The sequence below is a fragment of the Ambystoma mexicanum genome, chromosome 1p, assembly GCF_040938575.1.
Source record: "Ambystoma mexicanum isolate Mex_15411 chromosome 1p, UKY_AmexF1_1, whole genome shotgun sequence".
Taxonomy (NCBI): domain Eukaryota; kingdom Metazoa; phylum Chordata; class Amphibia; order Caudata; family Ambystomatidae; genus Ambystoma; species Ambystoma mexicanum.
Window position 1 is genome coordinate 1,285,444,442 of NC_090921.1, and position 19,462 is coordinate 1,285,463,903.

Consider the following 19,462-nt stretch of genomic DNA (forward strand, 5'->3'; position numbering starts at 1 on the left):
TCACTTAGCCTTTCATAGACAATGCAAAAAAAGGTTGCCCAGAATATCTCCAATTCCTACAGTTTTATAGAAATATACGGAATCATTTGACATTTTGCAGATGTGCAAAGTTCCTTCAGGTGTGCTCCTCTTTCTCTCATTAACATGTGTAGAATTTTTTTAAAAGGTGCCCATCCTTTTTTAAAGTTCTTGCAGGGGTGGGGGGGGGGGGGGCTTCCGTGGGTGGCGGGGTTTCGCAGTAAAGCAATTTAGAAATAATGTGAAAATGTACTTGACATCAAAATGAATTATGTGCATTCTGTTGTATTATCTCCTCTTCACGGAATCCTTTTCGACATTGACTTTGCATGGCCCTTCCCCTCCCCCTTTCACCGAGCACAGAGCAGGGTCCCTGGATCCATAATCCCGCTGTGCTCAGCCCAATGGGAGCGCACCTTTAACACGACCCGCATTCCCGGCGTAGAAACAGGTAAGTGCAAGACGGAGGCACCGGACCTCGGCCACATTGGTGGTGGAGGGGTGGGGGGGGAGCAGGGGGGGTTGCAGATGGAGCCGAATTAAACATTTTTTCCTACTTTTGATTTTCTCTTTTACTTCAGGCTTTGTTCACTAGCTCTGGAGCTCAGCTTAGAACCGTTGCTAAAACTCAAGCCTAACGGTGCAAGACACAACGCTGCCATTGAGACTTCATTGCGAAATGCAGAATGTTTGCATTCCAATATGACCACAATTTTCAATCGAGGTCACACTTCGCTTCATTGTATATTTTAAACGGACATTTCATGTTTCCGGAGATGAGGCTGGCGGAGTTTGCCTCGGCCTTTCTATGTGCTGCAAACTGGCATTGATGCTTTGTTTTCCAGCCTCATTTATACTGTTCTACTTCGTCACAAAAGGACCACCTTTCAAGACAGTACAATTTGGAAGCAATTCTTACCTGACTGCTCCTTAACATAGTGAGTGTCTCCACTCACTTTAACGCTCCTCCACTTGGTGTTACCCAGCTTATAGGGAAAGCCTTCACCTGCGGTCATCCCGTGTATATACGATATGCATACATGTCTGTGTGCAAGTGTTCGTAGTACACAGTCCAGGCATGCTTGTCACATTCAGTGATTGGTAAGTTATGGCCTGAAAAATATGCCATTCATCTGTGTGATGCCATTCATGACAATGATTTAAAGGTTAGGATGAGGCACCAGTGTTCCAAGCACCAGCTTGGAGTGGCAACTGCTTGTCAGGAGGTACATTATGTTCGTGTTTGCCTAGACTAAAGGTTGGGATGTGTCTCATCCCACACAGCATGTTTATAATGCTTCTTCCAGGGTAAAGACCTGCATTACCTCCTCTGAATGGCAACCATCTAACAAATTGCACATGTATGCTGAGCTGAGGTAGGGGCATAACATTGATTATGGCTATATACCTGTGCTAAACACAGACATGTGAGGTATATTAATAGTTGCACGCGGTAAGGTGGCCCTGTGCTGTAATGAGTCGAATTTATTCATGAGCTGAAGGTGAAAATTGAGAACGTTTTATTATATGCCTGTGGTAAAAGCGGGCATGTAGGAAGAAATCAAATATTCAAAATTGAACGAGTGTACAACAAATACAAACATCCCTCTGATATCCAACATAGAAAATGTTATTGCTTGAATGCAGTGCACACTGCAGCACATATGCATAAGCCAGGTGGGATAATATGCCACTGTGCAACCAACATATGTAATGCATGTAAAAAGACTGTTAGCAGGATATATTTGGTTGATTTGATAAAACATCGAAATCATGGCATTTAGAGAAACAATATTTTTATGGCGGACCCACTCTTTCAATGGTACATCACTTGGAAAAGTAAAGTGTTAATGATAGGGTGGACTCTCCTGCTGCTTCAGTAGTCAATGTCTTGACTTAAGAGTCAGCAAACAGAATATATTGCAAGGGACCAAAACAGGCACATAATCAGAGATGCACTTGAAGCTAGCAAGATATATTTCAATTTCTGCTCCTGCAATTTTTCAGAGATCACACAGCCTCATTTGCTGGAATGCTGTTGTCTGTGTGTATCCTCACATTTATATGTGCCGCCGCTCAACACGGTAAAACCGTGTACTATCTAAGGAATTTGCTGTGAGTTGCATCACACACACACACACCTCTGTACATGGCTGTGACATTCACCTGAGTGAGTCTTTTGCTCGGGCTATGGTCAATAAATAAAACGGAGGTTTTCATATTCAGGTTACTACTGTTCTGCTTGTTCCTAATAACTATTATGTCAAAGGGCATGGGTGTCAAACATTATTATGTATCGACAAAGGTGGAGAACATCTGTACAACTGCTAAAGTGCACAACAGCCAAGTATTATGATCTAGTTTATTAGTTGTCAAGTGTGTGGAATGATAGACTACATAGTTGGAAGAAAAAACTATGCGTCGGAGCTGGGGCTGTCTAACTGCTGCATACAGTCCCATTTTTAGGCTATTGAGAAAATGCCCCTAGAATAACTTTAGTGCAGATTATTTGTGTATTTATTTGGTCATTCTGAACCCAACTCTATTATTCAGTGAGTAGAGGAATCAAGCCCTACAACCATGCAGCTTTTGATCAAAGGACATATTTGCCATGCCTTCATATAGGGTGACATAATCAAATGCTTCGGCATCTTTTGCCCTCAATAGGGAGAGCTGCATACACTATTTAGGTGTGGCTCGTACCGCACACTTCTGAATGTTTGTGGCCCTCTGATTATTCCTGCTTGCACTACTCCCCCTCCACTCCTAGGCAATATTGTCTCCTCTGGGAACAGTTACCAAACTAGGAGGATACATGAGTTGACTCCCCTCCTGTCCAATATGAGCAATCACTTCTTCCAAGAGGGCCTGCTTGTTTGCGATCACCCCGAAAAAGAGTATGCTTTGAGGACATGGAAGCTACTTTTCTGGTGACTTTTTAAGATCCCACTGGCCCATCCAGCTAAACCTTCGCTCGGTCTACTCACCTCCATTTGCAGGATCACAAAGAATATTCTGTGACTCACTACCACTCTGAAAAAAACATGTATAGCAAACCGCTTTTCAATGAAGAAATACCAATGATGTTCATCTTTAAGCCCAACCGTGTTGCAAAATCTTTCTTTGGCATTGCGTTGTGTAAATCTTGATTTAAAAACAATAATCACTTTCTGCTGCTTGTGAACAAACCCTGAAGAGAATGGGAGTGCCGAGAATGACGGAAGGGTGAAGGTGTGCCACTCTAGTGCTGGCCTGTCTGAGCATTTGCAGCTTTGTACCTGAATTAATACCTTAATGATTCTCTGCTGGTTTCGTGTTATTGATTTTCTGTTTCTCTTCTCTTCTTCCCTGTCTCCTTACCATGTTGTTTCTGCATGCCTGTGTGGGTTTTGGTCCCCTGAACCTCTGCCTTCTGGACTTCTTTGCTCTCCCATCTTGCCATTTCAATGTTGGCATATCCCATCATTGCCACCTTCTTATTTTCAATCTATACCGATCAATCCTCTCAAACCTAACTGGTCTTGTTTCAATCCCCCTTTACACTGTTTGACTTCCCCTTGCATGCATGCATTTTGTCCTGTGCACCTGCCTGTGGTCCCTGCTCCTATACCCCCTACCCCCCTTCTCACAGCTGATGATCCAAGATACCTTACCTATGTGCTCGGCCCAGTACGAGCTCATGTTTAATACATCACGCATCCCCGGAACCGACACAGGTAGGAGACTTCCTGTGACCTGATACGTAGAACACATCCCTCACGGATCAATTCATTGCTTCCTGCTCTAACCTTCACATGCTAACATTAATTCCTCCAGCTTTCTATGCTTTCCTTTTTCCTTGATAGGAACAGGGCACGCCTTGCATTACCCTTTCCTGCAGTGCTGGCAGACCCCAGGCCTTTTCTTTCTTCAACAGCTTTAGGGTTCCTTCTGAAAACCCCAGGGCTTGCCACACCCTTTGCCACCCCATATACAAGTTGTGCCTTTCTATAACCTGTACTAATTTTTGCAGCCCCTGCATGCGCACTCCATAGTTTTCGCTCATTTCACAAAAAATTACTTTACCCCTCACTCTGCTGCTGCTGTATTTTCCAATCTAATACTTTAGCAACACTCTAGCAATTTCCATTTCCGCTGAGTTTCACATCCTTTCTAGGGACACCCTGAGGCTTTCCACACCATGATATAACCCTCACAGCCCTTTTGGGAAACCTTACTGCTGGTTATTCACTGGAAGGGGTTCTTGGACCACAGAGCACTCTGCAGATCCCACTGCATCCACAGCCCTTAGCCCGTTGTGTTGCTTTCGTTTTTTAATCAGCAGATGTGGATCATCTGGTAAACATTATGTATCTTTTGACTTAATTCTTTACTAACCATCGTGTCTGCACGTGGAGCATGTGCTGACTTCTGTCACTAGTTTTAGTACTGTGCATTTGGTGGCAGGCAGAGGGAGAGGGGGACAGGATCAGTTAGGGAGTGGAGGAATGTAGGTCTGAAAATACAATATTCCACAGTATGCAGTGTGTGGCAGGGTGCCCTGGATTCTACCCAGGCAATGCAACCCAGACCAGCAAGGTAGGTGAATTTTGATTTGGGTGTTTGGTACGGTAATGAGTTAAGGAGAACTGCAATCGGATTCTAAATTCACATAAACTCAATTTCCACCTAAAAGTGTACTCTTGACAGACATTTCACAGCCCTAAGGCGGCAAGAGTGATACAGTAAGTCCCAGAAGAATTGGCCCGTTTCACAGGGGAAAGTGAGCTGGGTGTTCTGCAGAACATGGAGGGATCTTCAGCGGCCCAGGTCTTGAAGGGAGCTCACCCTGTACAGCTTTTAATACTACATGTGATACGGTTCACAGATGGGGCACATCATACAGGCACGGAAGGAGAGCTAGCTGCACCACGTAATCTACCGTAATGGAAGAACATAGGCCCTAAGGCTGAGAAGGAGCTACCACCCCAGAACGTATAGTGACACTAATTATATAAGTGCAGACTGTGTGGGAGAGCTCCCTGAAGAGTTACAATATTTCAGGTTATACAGACACAAGTTGAGAGAGGAAACTCCATGCAATGCATTTCAGATACTTTGGTGTAAGCTCTACAGGGATCTGCCATTCACCAAACAGTCAAAAAGACACGAGAGGAGAATGAGCCTCCCTGCACAGTTTTCCATAACAGGTCATGTGCACATGTTACCTGTTATGCAGTACAGGTACATGCTCACATAAAAATAATGGTTTAGAGAAGAAGTGGATCCAGCTGGCACTGTGCTCCCTCCTGATGCTTGCCCCACAGTGGTGTATTTGGATAGTATACTTTTTGTAGTATGGGAACATGGCTGGTGCGATGTATGAGTGTGCAGCACCTGCCTTCCCTTTGTATGCTGTTATCATGACTTCATCTTACTCTGCAGACATCCTTCAACATCAACTGGATAGTAAGCACATCGTGGTGTATCACCGTGGGCGCTTCTTTCGGGTCTGGGTCTACTCTGGTGATCGCTTGCTGAATCCTCGGGAACTGGAGTACCAGTTCCAGCGCATCTTGGATGATGAGAGCCCACCAGTGCCAGGAGAAGAGAAACTGGCAGCACTGACAGCCGGGGAGAGGTGAGTAGGGATCCCACTGCATATTATGCCAAAATTGATGGAGGCGAAGTAGAGAGCGAAAGATGTTGGTAGGATAGGTATCCGTAGCGGATGTAATAAGTATTGTTTTGTTTATTGTCCCAGATCTTTGTATCAATTTCAATTATATAAATGGCAAAGTGGAGAATGCCACCCGCAACATTAGCAAGGGTGAGGATAAATCGCACAGGTTTTGCACCGCTTGCCTAAGAGGCTGATATTACAAATGGGCAGAAGAATGTAACTTAAAAGTGATGCATAGAATATTTTAAATAAATCATTACTATTCATTCCTTATCCCCACCGCCGAACAAATGTGGCTCAAGTAGTCCAGTCGCCAATTGGTGTCAGTGTGCTTCCCCATTGACTTCAATGTCAGGCAGTTCGGTTTTGAAAAGTTACAAACTCAGCGCCATACATCTGCAACCATCCAATGGCGTAAAAAAACAGCCTGAGGGCAAGCGGGTAAGATCGCATAACGAGTTGAGTGCTTCTGACATCCCTGCGCAGACTGCTGATTCAGGTTCAAATCCCGGCAGGGCCAACTCAGCCTTTGATCGTTCTGAGGTCGATAAATTGAGTACGACGCAGTGGGATAATATCCATATTTATTTCACTGCTTAGATACCTATGGGTTTGTAGCGCTATATGAAACTAGATTTTATTATTGGCACAGAGGGACATTGAGGGTACCTACTCGCAGGCCCAGATATTGTGTGACAGGAATGCCCCTGCCTACATTTTTACTTTGGAAGAATACCACTGTAATATTCCTGACCAACCACTAGATGGTGAAATATGCATAGCATATGACTACAAACAGCAGATACAAGCACCAGATACACTGTTGCTGGGTAACGTTTTTCATACCGCACATTGCTGGCAGGATCAAGACTGATTTGCAAATGTCTGGTTCCCTTCTGCAAAGAGGCAGCCAGCTTTGAAAATTATGCTATGAAAGGCTGAATAATGATGGTGGTTATCATTAATTCAAAGCCTTGTACCCATTTGTAGTGCTAAGAGGTTGTGCTATACAAAAACCAATTGCATTACATTTCGTTACTTCACCCCAATGCTAGCAACCTGGTAATGATGGCTGGTTTTCTTGTGCTTTCCCCTCCAGAATTTCTCATTTGCCTATCCTTATTTTGTCAAATAGCCTTAAATAGGCACATCAATATAATAGATGTTTGAATATAATGTGTAAGCTATCTCAGTTGGTTGATGCACCTGCTTCATCAATATATGTGCAAGCTGCTTGTCACACATTTGTTCCTGCCAGCAAAGCACTAAATTCTTTTGAAGCCGATAAAAGGAGTAACATTAAATTGGCCTGACAGGGGAGGGATGGGGAAGTAGCAGAGCGTTCCTCACACAAGTGGGAGCCGCAGGCAGCACCCACATGTCCTGGATGCTGGATGAGTGGGGATAAAAACTATAACTTTGTGTGGAAGGTAGCAAGCTTCAAGATTATGGAAGCATTCCCCATGCCCAATACCAGTGTGACCCCATGCCCAATTCCAGTGTGACCCCCATTGCTGCATTCACCAACTGGGTAGTAGGTTAAAACGCCTTTGGGCGAATCCCTAAGGCTGATGGAGGGGTTGGTAAGCGTAAAATAGTGTGCCGGCATACTCCTTCTGCCAAGGGCAAATCAAGCCACCTAGCAAACCAAAAGTAGTAGGTCTTTTATTTCACTTTTTCTTTAGGAGAGAAGCGTGGCTCTCAAGTGACAGCGCCATGAGCAGTAACCAAGTTAAGAAACAATTCAGTCTGTCATGTAAACTTTAAAAATTATTATTTTGAGAAAACACAGGCATTGGAGGCTTTGTAGGCACTTCTCAGAATTACTTCTGGTGATTCCAATTGTGACAGCCAAAGAAAACATGACCCATTAGGTAGAGTGATTTTGCCAAGGTCATAGAAGGGTCAAACAGGTATGCCTGGCTGTGAGCCCAGATCGTTTGTTGCACAGTATGTAAATGTGTGTGCGTCACACTGTACATTCTCCTGTTTCATCTTTAGTTGTCATGGGTATAGAGTTGAGATGTTTGGTAAGTTATGGCCTTTTTAAGCTTGCTTGGTTCTGGAGAGGGAAGAGAAAATCATAAATGGCCCTAGTAGGCCATGTGTCTTTCGGATTGTGCAAGTGCAGTACAAGAAGTGAGGGGAAGATGGAAGGGGAGGAGGGTGCCGGTCAATGGGCTCAGTGGGGTGCAGGACCAGCCAGGCTAGTGCAGGGGGGAGCCCGAAAGAGCAAGTGCAGGTTAGGGGAGTCGGGTGGGGGGCCGAGGGGTCAACGAAGACCAAGTGCAGGGGTAGACTGGTCGAGAAGGGCCTGGTGTCATGCAAGAATCCGAAGGAGCCAGCCGGCCAGTCAAAAAGAGACAGAGGGGTTTATTAGGTGGGGAGGGAGGGAGGGAGAGAGGGATGGAGGAGAAAAGGAGGGTCTTGAGAAGCTTCCAGAACTTAAGGAGCTCAAGTCTGAGAGGGGCAGGGAGGTAATTCCACCTGCAGAATAGAGATCCACCCACCACATTCTGCTTGGAAAAGCAGCTGCTCTCCAGAGTTGGAGCTAGAAGGCCGAAGGGCTCTAGCAGGGATGTATTTAGGGAGAGAAAGTTGGATGTAGCAGGCCCCAGAAAGGCTTGTGGATGAAGCAGAGGGTCTTGAACTTGATCCTCGGAGCAACCAGGAGCCAGTGGAGAGATTTTAGGGCTGGAGAGATGCGGTCATCCGGCATGTGGCCAAGGGTAAGGCTCACAGTCCTATTGTGGATTAGTTGAAGATTGCAAAGGTAGGATTTAGGCAGATTGAGGAAGAGGCTGTTGCAGTAGTCCAGCCTAGAGAGGGTCCAAGCTCTGTAGACTGAGTTTCTGGGGGAAGGTAAGGAAAGGGTGAATGCCCTTGAGGAGGTGCAGCTGGAAGTGGGCCTTCTTGACAAGGTCTGTGATTTGAGGGGAGGGAGAGAGGGACAGAGGGACAAAATGAATGACACCAAGGTTTTTTGCCTCACAGGAGGAGGCCCATTGAGGGTTGTCAGAGAGTAGGAAGGAAGGAGGGAGCTGGGGTCTCAATGAGAAGGATCTTCGTCTTACTGGCATAAAGACAGAGATTGTTTGCAGCACACTGTCTGAATAGCAGTCAGCCAGGAATGAGGGAGGAGGAAGAAGAGGAGGGAAGTGGAGGGACACCTGGTGAGCTTCATGGCTGCATAAAACTGGAAGTGAGGAGTACAAATGGGCTAGAGGGGCAAGTTAGATGTTGAGAGCCACTGCAAGAGGATAGAGCCCGGAGGGATGCCGCAGGTGGAGAGTGTGATGGAGGAGAGAAAAGGGCCCAGTTGAACTTGGGATGGTAGGTCAAAGAGGAAGGTCGTCGGCCAGTCCAGTGGCAGGCCTGTGATGCTGAGGGTATCACAGAGCCGGTTTATACGGGTGGCATGATTGACCATATCAAAGGCAGAGGAGAGGTCAAGAAGGATGAGACCGGAGAGAGAGTTGGTATCGAGATTTGAGAGCAATCCTTCATGGGTGTTCTGGTGTGCAGTTTCCGTGCTTCTGGCTGCTCTGAAGCCAAACTGGTGGTTGTGGAGGCAACCAACCTATTCACTGTGGTGGATCAGCTGGGAGATGAGGAGCTTCTACAAGAGTTTTCCCAGGAAGGGGCTAATTGAGATAGGGAGGGAGTTACCCGTGCAGGAGGGGTTGGAAGAAGGCTTTTTAAGGACAGGGTGCACAAGGGGGTGCTTGAGGAGTGGAGGGAAGAAGCCAATGGCAAAGGAGTGATTGCATAAATAAGCCAAGGCTGGAGCAAGGGAGGCAATGTTGTCCTGGATAGTTCTGGAGGAGTAGGGGACCACCTGCTTCAAGGCATAAAATAAGCAGTGCCCTATAGCAATTTGCTATGCAATTCTGTAGGTTTGCTAATTAAATTGACACTTGTGTAGCAAACATTGTTATTTAAGGTACCCTGTTCAATGAAAGCATGCCTGTCCCTGCATTCCTCTCTTGCCCTCAGGCCTCTCGCCATCCTTTTTTCCTCTGTTCACTGCAGTAATCTCCTCCATTCTTACTTGCCAAAGACCTGTGTGGGAGTGCTAGTCAAGAATTTGTTTTCTTCTTATAATTGCAAGCCAGAAATAATCGGATTTGCACTTTTATTAAGCCAACTATAGTCTGTCTGGCAAAGACCAGTATGTGTTATGTTTATATTTTTAAAAGACAGTCCTGCAAATCCATTCCTTACATAATGCATAATGACAGTATTGCTACTGTAAAACACTGCAGTGTCTTCATGCTTTACAGTAAAGTTTAGGTTAGTATATCTAAATCTATGTCAACTAGATTTTATTTTATTGGGGAAGATGCATCATATAAAGAAGTGAACACTTTTGAAAATGTACATGATTAAACAGCCAAATACCTTTTAATGGCAAACCTCGCTATGTGACCTTCTGAGTGCATAGATCTGCAACTGCTGCTCAACCCATGAGCTGAACCCATACTCCTGGGCATTCTATTTTCTCACTGCGTTGCTTTATACCAGCTACCCTGAAAGTGAGACGGACACAGACTACAATTTATTTATCTAGTTTGTCCAGTTCACTGTCTGCTACACCATCCGCTCTGCTTAGTCTTACTTTCCTTCCTCTTACTTTCCTTCCTCTTACATAAAGAATACACAAAACAAACTAGATATGTACACAAAGTAGTGATCAATTGTTCCATCCAGTCTGTACATCTATAGATCTGCTGCAATACCATCCACCATATTTAGCCTCCAGAGCTCACTTTGTTCTATGATTATGATTGCCTTGTAGAACAGCACAAACATGAGAGGTGGCCCAACTGTTTTCAGAGCCTTTTTATCGTATCTATTTGTGTCCATTCATGGAGTTAACTTTTTACAGACAATTGACCAGGGCACACATAGTCTAGTAGATTTTATGAATGCAGAGTACCATTCGTAGGGGATGTTTGAAACTAATATTTACTTTGTTTGCAGTAAATGTCAAATAAAGGTTTCCCTGTGTATGGCTGACCTCTCGGTGGCAGAACATAAAGTGGGTTTTTAGCACCATATTACAGAAAGCGGATTTAGATTTTTTGTCACCTGTTGCCAAGCTTCAAGCGCATTTCTCTTAGGTCGCGTAGGTAAACTAAGTTTCTAGACCTATAGGTCTAGCAGAATTTTAAAGAATTTGCAAGGCATGACACTTTTTCACTAATGTCTTACTTCAGTGGTACACAGAAATGCTTCATTGTTGCTCAATTTATGTCTTGGGCACAAACGACATCTGGCAACATGAAAAATATTAGTATACCATTGCTAATTAAATGGGTTTGCTTGCTAATCAAGAACATTTTAATGAGCAAATTCTGCTAATCAATTTTTGAAAACGAATTTATGCCTTGTGGTTGGAAGAGACTTTCATAGAGGACTTGTCTAGAGACCTCATCCGGTGATATGGGCAAGAAGGAGGAGAATGGGAGCGAAGGGCCAAGGGATGGATTTAGAGGAGAGTGAGGACATTATTTGTAGTTTTATTTTGCCACTATAAATTCTAGGTCTGTAAATGTGAGTACTCCTAAACGCCAGGGTTTGCTGAGCATCTCACATGGATCAACTTGATATGCTAATAGTTGTGATAGCGTCCCCTAATCTTAGTTATTGTTTGAAACCGTCATGTATCTGCATGATGTAATTACTAGTTGCACTCACACAATAAACTAAACATAGAGTAAGTTACTGTAACAATGGATTGAGAGACCACTCTTAACATGGGGAGCCCCCCCCAAATTAAGGTGCCACAGAAATCATTTATCTAGTTCAAGCTATCCCTGTCTGACTTGTATAGATCCACGTAGATACCTCCCCCTGTGCCAACAATGAGCTAAGAATCAGGCCGGGGTACAGAAGATTTATTTAACTTACAGGTTCAATGAATATTTGTGCCAAAAGATTACACATGCAACCTACTCTTTGGCACAAAACAAAGCTTGAATACCAACATTTACTTTTGGGAACGTTACGGTCGAATTTCACTTTTGTCCATGAAACACATGCCAATTAACAGTTTCAACCTCTTGTCCCACAAATCCCTTTTATGTCAAAATTAAATAATATCTTGGAACATTACTAGATTGTGAGCATTAGCATTTCTTTATAAGGGTTAGATTTAAAACAGTTGCATTATTTCCTGTGTTTAAAAGCTATTTCAGATATGCAGTGCCTTGTATGTTTAATTTCCCTGCACACTTAAAAACGCTAGCGGTTTAAAAGTCACACAGACCTTTGGGGATACGTTGGATTGATAGAACCCTCTTTTCTTCTTCACCCAAAAGCAATACAAAATCTTTCTTCTATCAGGGTCACTTAATCTCAGGAGAGTGTATTTTTTAATTAGAAATTACACTTGGTTTCATTTATCACAGAACTTCTCTACCCAGCACCAAAAACCAGGCTTCAGTTATATTCGGCACCCATCTGCTTAAAGGGCAGTTCTGTGGAGTGGTTACAGTTAGGAATTTCATTTTTGGCAAGGACAATCCTTTCCTTCAGGGAACTGTGGAGTTTACGAGAAAAAGAGGTGTACCCAACTATTTTAAATTACTGTAACTTGAATTACCGATAGTAAAACGTTTTCAAGCTCCCCCTTCGTCAATCTTTATGGGAGTATTACATTATTATTCCGTAAAATATGCTAAGGGTCCACTCAGTTTGCCCGCATCCACTGTTAAGGGGAACATTTCAAGGCAAACCGATCCTAACACACTTGGTTTTGTTTGGACAAGCCACCTTTTCTGTTTTTTGGTGCTCAGGGAAGTCAGCAGGGCTCCTCTCTTGGGTAAGCACAGGGATCTGGTCAGGCACTTGATTCAAAGATAGCCACCATTATCTATCCCTCGATTTGCCTCTTCTTGCAAAATCACAGCTTCTTTTGTCTTCCTGAATTGCTGTTTCCCGTGCAATGTTAAATCTCCATCCAGCTTTCAATAGTTGCACCCAGATCATGTTTAGGCAGCTGTTCTGGCAAGGTTAAACTATACTCCCTTTCTTCAGTATTTCACCCAGATGATGTGTACGCAAATCTGCCACTCTCTGGCTTGTGCAGCCACTTTGTAACCCCCTAAGGCACATCCCCCAAACATTAAAATCAGGAGGTGTTAAATTATTTGCTGTGAATTTTGATTGGACCCCTTATGGTCCACTCCTCCCCAAGGTTCAACCCTTCTCTGCCGATAAGCCATTGGAGTTTTGAAACTGAAATCCTGGGGAGAATGAATACACCCACCAGAGTTACCATTTACACTTCAGATATTTTGTATCTAAAAAGTCAAAAAATGGCAAAACTTTATAAATGAACATTACAACCTGTATATATTCCGATTCGGCTTATCATGGCAGATTTATCAAGACGACTCACATGCCGGTAAGATACTGCGTGTGCGAACTGTGGAATTTCGTCATATACACAAAAATTATAATTTTGAATGTGAATTTTTCTATCCAGATATCTAATTTAATAAGCCGCAAGCTCCCCAACTTTCGGCTTCATCACGTTTTTGGGGAAGCTAGAAACACCATAACAGGCACGTAATAAGCTTTAAAATGACACCAGAATGGCCCCGGTGTGACTTATCTTTGCTGAGAAAATGAACAGCTATGATAGTCCACTTAAAGTTAATGGAAATGCTCAAACATATGCGCACAACTTAACTTTCATTTCACAGTTTTCCTAAGTTGGTTTTCATTTCTTGTTCGAGGCATCTGTTCCAGTCAGCTGTCCCAATGTTGACTTTACCCGCAATTATCCGATGAGCCTTTGTTCTTTCAAGCTAATGATCATCTTACTGTTTATCTAAGAGACCAGACCCCCAATAAATTCCTTGATCACTGTTGAGTGTTCTGCATAGCAACTGACTCTTTCTTAGGAAAACAAAACTTAGTCATACATTTCCTGGGCACATAAGGTTTTTTAAATGTTGCATCCGAAAGAAAATACAGCTTTTTCAATCTGTTGCATTTATTTTTCTCATGTGGAGCCTTTAATTTATTTTTTAATAACTTGCATCTCGCTGTGTCGGGGGTCGCCTTGGAACTCGCCAATAAAAATTACAAAAGTAGTCAAAAAGGAGTATATGCTGGTGCAAGAAGTAACAATTGTATTCAGGGCTCAGGCACAGCTGGGACAGCAAATTCAAAAAGATCGCGATACAGGACTGTGAAAAGGCGCTGTGAAAAACGCAGCTAAATCTGCGACTTTTAGAATAGTCAAACTGAATGGCATTAGTAACATTGCAACATGAAAAAAATCTCCTCACACAGAGCTGATTGATGCTTGCACATCAGACCCTTATAGAAAAGCATAAATTATATTTATTTGGGTCCAAAAACCTTCCCGCACCTCCCTCAATTACATGTGACGTCACAATCCACCCCAATTCCAACAGTACAAAATTAGTTCATTGAAACATTTGAGACAACCAGTGGAACTTTAATCAACTGCCCTGGTTGCCTTATCTCGGTTCACATGGTAAGTGCTTACCATCATGTCACGGCCGGAGCCTTGAACCACAAATGCGCTGCTACACAAATGTTACACATCGTGGACACACTAACCCTTTGGTTGTCTCCATGACCCATCAGTCTGGCTTTAGAGCATCCAGATGCATGGAAGCTAGTCTTCTGAAGACCCATTAAAACCTGCTCTCAAATCTTGATGCTAACTCTCCTTCTGTCTTCGTTCTTCTCAATCTCTCTTCTGCCTTTGACACGGTTAACCACAGCATCCTGATCTCCTGTCTCAGTGATACCCTGAGCATCACAGATCTGGCTCTGGCGTGGCTTGCCTTCTTTCTCTGTGACCGTCCTTCCCAAGTGGAACTTGGGTCCTTTCTCTCCACTATCACTCTCTCTACTTGTGGCGTCTCCTAGGGATCGAACCTATCCCTGTGGTTCTTAAATGTCTACATGTTCCCTCTAGCCCATAGGATCTGTACCTTCACTTATAACTTTCAGTGTTATGTGGATGACACGCAGCTCTCCTTCAGGCTACCCTTAGCCTCTTCCTCCGCCTCGCTCATTCCTGACTGTTTCTCCACAATTCAGTCTTGTGTGCTGCCAACAATCTCTGCCTCAATGCCAGTAAGACCGAGATTGTCCTCATTGGGACCCCTGCCCCCGCTTTCCCAATTTCCCACTGGCCAACCTCCCTTGGCCCTGCGCCCTCAACTGCTAGTGAGGCAAAAAATCTGGGTGGCATCTTCGACTCCACTCTCCTTCTCTTATCGCATCTCGGACATCTCTACAAAGTCCCACTACCAGCTGCACCTCATCAGAGGTATTCTACCTTTTTGCACCTTCCCTCAAAGGCTCGCCATCTCCAGAGCCTTGGTTCTCTCTAGGCTGCACTATTGCAACCGCCTCTTTCTCAGTCTTTCTACTTATACTCTCCGTCCGCTACAACTCATCCAGAACAGAACCGCAAGACTTATCCTTGGCCTCAAGCCCAGGGGCTGCATCTCTCCGGCGCTGAAATCCCTCCACTGGCTCCCTGTGGCTGCTAGGATCAAGTTCAAGACCCTCTTCATAGTCCACAAGGCTTTCTGGGGGCTCTCTTCCTCAATACTCAACTTCTAGAGCCCTCAGTCGGCCTCCTCCCAACACTTTGTGAGTGAGCTGTTTTTCCAAGTAGAAATTTGGGAGTAGATCTTCATCCTCTGCAGGTGCCTCCCTCTGGAACAACCTCCCTGCCTCTCTCTGCCTTAGGTAGGAGCTCAAGACCTTCCTCTTCTCTTCCTCTTCTCTTCCTCCTTGTCTCTTCCTCTCCCTTGCTAACCTACTCTCTCCTTCTCTCCAGTGTCACTCCTTCTCAACCATAACTCTTTTCAGCTTTACTGACTGGTCCCCTTGCTCACCTCCAGAGCCTCACAAGTCCCAGTCTTTACACTTGCCTCTGAGCCTTTGCACGATGCTCAGTACTAATGCACTTTCAGCATTCGTTCAATGGGAGTGGTAACCCCCTACTGCACTTTCAGCATACGTTCCATGTGAGAGGGAACCGCTCTGCACTTAACCCAAGGCCGTGCTGGACTGGACGCACTTGTTCCCCTTCCCCTTCCCCTTGCACTTGCCGCCTGTACACTTGCATGACCTGAATTTACTAGGCCTAGTAAGTCTGTCTTGTCCCCCCTTTGTCTAACTTCCCTAATCGGGTTACGCCTGTTACACTTCATACAGTTGCACTAGGAGAAATGCTGTTGGGCCTAGTATGCTAGTTACTTTTTTGTTAAATCATTCGGAAACTTCAAGGCATAAGAATTACTACTGTAATCCCTTGCTCCCTTGCCGCGTTGTGGCGGTTTGAAGCACTTCATTTGTGTATAAGCGTTTACAAATAAACAATTACATCTTGGCACATGTTCTCCATGACTGACTGGTAAGTTGCTGTGTGGTAAAGTCGTTTTCAAAAGAAAATCTCCTTTTCCGGTCAGATGACCAATTTGTATTTCTGTGGTCCTGTTTCGTTGAATGTGATTTATTGAACTTGGGTAGTGTTAGTTGCTACATGCAGTCTAAGATATTGTCAGGCTGAGAGGTCCTGTGTCCGCGGAAGCTGCTGAACCCCTGACAATCCCCCTGAAATGTAATTCCCAGAACTAGATATTAATTCAGCTCTGTAAACTACACCCCAAAGGGAAAGGGGGAAGTGGATAACATAACAACACCAGGCTGACTGCGTCAAGGCTAACCAAAGCTGAACCTGCAGAGGATACTAGAAAAGCAGATACAAATCCTTTTATTACTTACTTAACCTTTAGAGTTGAAAAGACTTTAAATCCTTAACTAATAAGTAAGAATCATACCTGGTTCTTCTCTTTAAATTTCTTAGAGAAGCTTGTAAAGAAGCTGAAAATCTCTCTTACTTGAGTCTCTTGAAATTCACAGCAACTTCTTATTTTGGGCAAACTTGGAAAGTTTTGCTCTTTGCCTTTTTCCAAAGTTAACTAATTCTCCAGTTAAATTGTCTTTAATATTTTCTTTTTTTTCTTTCAAACTTTTCTTTAGTTTCCAAAACCTTTTTACAATTCAATAGAGTTTGAGAATTCTTGAAGAAACACATGCAAAAGCACACGCGCAGATGATCTCAATGCTGAAGATTCGCACGTTGAAAACTTCCTGCGCAGAAGAACACGCGCACTATAAGAAAAATCCACGCGCTTGTAAACACACGCGAAGTAGAATTCACGCGCAAACGGATTCTCGCGCAGAAAACACAAGTGCTAGTATTCACACGCGCTGTTGAACTCCCGCGCCTATTCACACGCGCCTTATAACCCTCGCGCCAAAGAGTTCACATGCGGACTGAATCTCGCGTAAGAAAGCACACGCGCTGGTAATCACACGCGCAATAGAGTTCTCACGCGGCGAACAGATTCTCGCGCTAGGAAGCACACACGCTGGAACTCACACGCGCAGTTGAATTCTCTCGCCAGGAAGCACACGTGCTTAACCTCACACGCGCAATTGAATTCTCGCGCCGAAACAACGCGCTTGAAAACACACACGCTATTTTCACTCGCGAGGAATCAAAGACGTTAAATAATTTTCGCACGCGCAAAGGTTCAACGGTTAGTTTCAGATTACACGTAGTACGTGTTTAACAAATAGTGTTCACCCGTTAACCTTGCGCTTAATTTCAAGCACACTCAAACAGTTCAAAATATAAACGAGTTCTCACTTAAATGTCTTAAAGATAAACAGAGCGGCAGTCTAACAATCTCTAAACAAAGTCACTTATCTCCAGAACGATTTCCTAAAGATCTTCAGAGTTTCCTGTCTTCAAATCGCTTTCCTGACAGCTGAGAACTTCTCCTGAAACCCCCAAGAAAGTAGCCGCTCAACTGCTAGCGCCTGAAGGATAAAATCCACCAGGCCCAAGTCTTAAGCAGGAGCAGCCACTACACGCGTCCTCCAGCTGGGGCTTAGATGATGAAAAGCAAAGAGTGACAGTTTAGAATGTTCATTGTTGTTCTGCAGTGTTTTCTAACCAATCAGAGCTGTCACTGTGAAACTCCATTTTGCCTTGGGTCAGAACCAGGATTCTGAATCAGGAAGTTAAGGCCAAACCAACTACAATAGAAAACTTCCCACCCACACAAGGCTAATCTAAAAAAGGATAATAAAAGAGAAATAAAGGGAAAGAAACTTGAATAAGGGAAAATAGCCTGAATAGGGGAAGGAAACCTGACAGATATCGAGAATAACAAACTGAAGTTTAATTAATTATAATGTTGGTAGAGCTTTCTATCAGACCAAAGCCTGTGTTGAAGCAGTGTATAATATTGTATTGGCGAATTGAGTGCAGCAACTGGTTCCATTTCTCAGAATTACATAAATACGCTCTCCTTCATGTTTGATTTCTTTTAGATTTGCAAACCAATAATGTTGCTCTCTGAATAACAGATGGGCGTCCTCCCAGGTGCTATAAATATATATATATATATATTTCTGATGTTTGTTAATCTGCTTAGAATCACATGCTGTGCATAGTCCGACATCCAGTGGTCACTGCGGAGTATTGCATTTACTTTTTCGTAGCCGAAAAGGGGACGTCGACAAGGTGTCTGTAACACTATCACTATAGTGACGTGGTTGTACCCACAATCCCTCACGCGTCGAGGTCCCTCAGATTATTTTTTTCCGCTCAGTTATTGGTCGCCTCTATGCGGAGTTCCTCGAGAGACATTGTGAAATCATTTCTTCGACCCTTGGTCGTTTATTATTATTAATATCTAACACATAGATCCCTCCCTCGACGAAGCTGCAAGCTGTTTCTCCGCCGAGCAAGATCTTCGACGGAAGGGCGAGTGGAGGAGATCCTTTGGCGTCGCCGAACACGTGGCCTGGCCTCGCAGGCCTTACACAGTAGGGAGAGTGGGGTTGTGTGATCTTTTCTTTTCACTCAGAGAATGCCTTTCTCTTTCCCCTCCCTCTCTTTCGAGGTCGTAATCACACTTCTTGTCCTCAACTATGGAGAGGACGCCCTTTAGGTTTTGCCCACTTTGCAAAGGCAAATATACCTGGAAGGGCCAGCACAAACGATGCACCCGTTGCTTGCCCCTCGATCACAAGGAGGACGGCTGTGCGGCCTGTAAGTTACTTAAGCCCAAAACGATAAAGGACCGCAGGGTCAAAAGGTGGCCGGCCTACACCATGTCTAAGTCAGATTCCTCGCCCGCCGCCGCCGAATGTGACAAGGACAGTGATTACACGGCCTCCGTAACAGAGGTTGTAGACCTCTCGAGGGAGCTTTCTCGCTCCTCTTCATCCGTCCCGGCCCCGACAAGCCTGGCTCACGGCCAGCTTATGGGGATGAACACCCCAGCGACAAGGACGCACACAAGAAATCTTATAAACACATACCCCACGGCACGCATTTGTCGAAAACGAAGGCAGCCATAGCGCCAACGGAGGTGCCGGGCCCACCAGCGTCTTCCGCAGACTGTAAGGGTCGCCAGCCCTCCCTGCCCTCCCTGCCATCGCTCCCACGACAGGCGACCGGGCACTCTGGAAATAAGGGCGCTAACCCCAAACCCTCAAGCGGCGACGCACCTCGTAAGAGTGCGCACGTTGCCAGTAAAGACTCGACGGTACCTAGCGCGACGGCGAGCGATCCCTCGGCAGACACAATGATTGCCGAAAGCCTCGCGCGTATATCTTCTAAGGACGGCCAGAGACTGACAACAAGTGACACACCGAAAACCGCGCACAAGGCCAAAGAAACGCATAAGGCGCCGA

At 44.6% G+C, this 19,462-nt stretch overlaps 1 protein-coding gene across 4 annotated transcripts in view; it reads left to right on the forward strand.

Annotated features, from left to right (window-relative positions):
* The window catches only part of LOC138452925 (carnitine O-palmitoyltransferase 1, liver isoform-like), a 1,293,714-nt gene that overhangs the window by 539,893 nt on the left and 734,359 nt on the right, over positions 1–19,462 (forward strand). For 3 of the 4 annotated variants that reach the window (XM_069605291.1, XM_069605282.1, XM_069605306.1), the window contains exons 9-10: positions 382–469; positions 5,443–5,638. In XM_069605291.1, the coding sequence (XP_069461392.1) occupies positions 382–469; positions 5,443–5,638 (284 nt within the window). Of the gene's footprint in view, positions 1–381; positions 470–3,649; positions 3,735–5,442; positions 5,639–19,462 lie in introns of all 4 variants that reach the window. The other variant, XM_069605298.1, reaches the window with a different exon arrangement.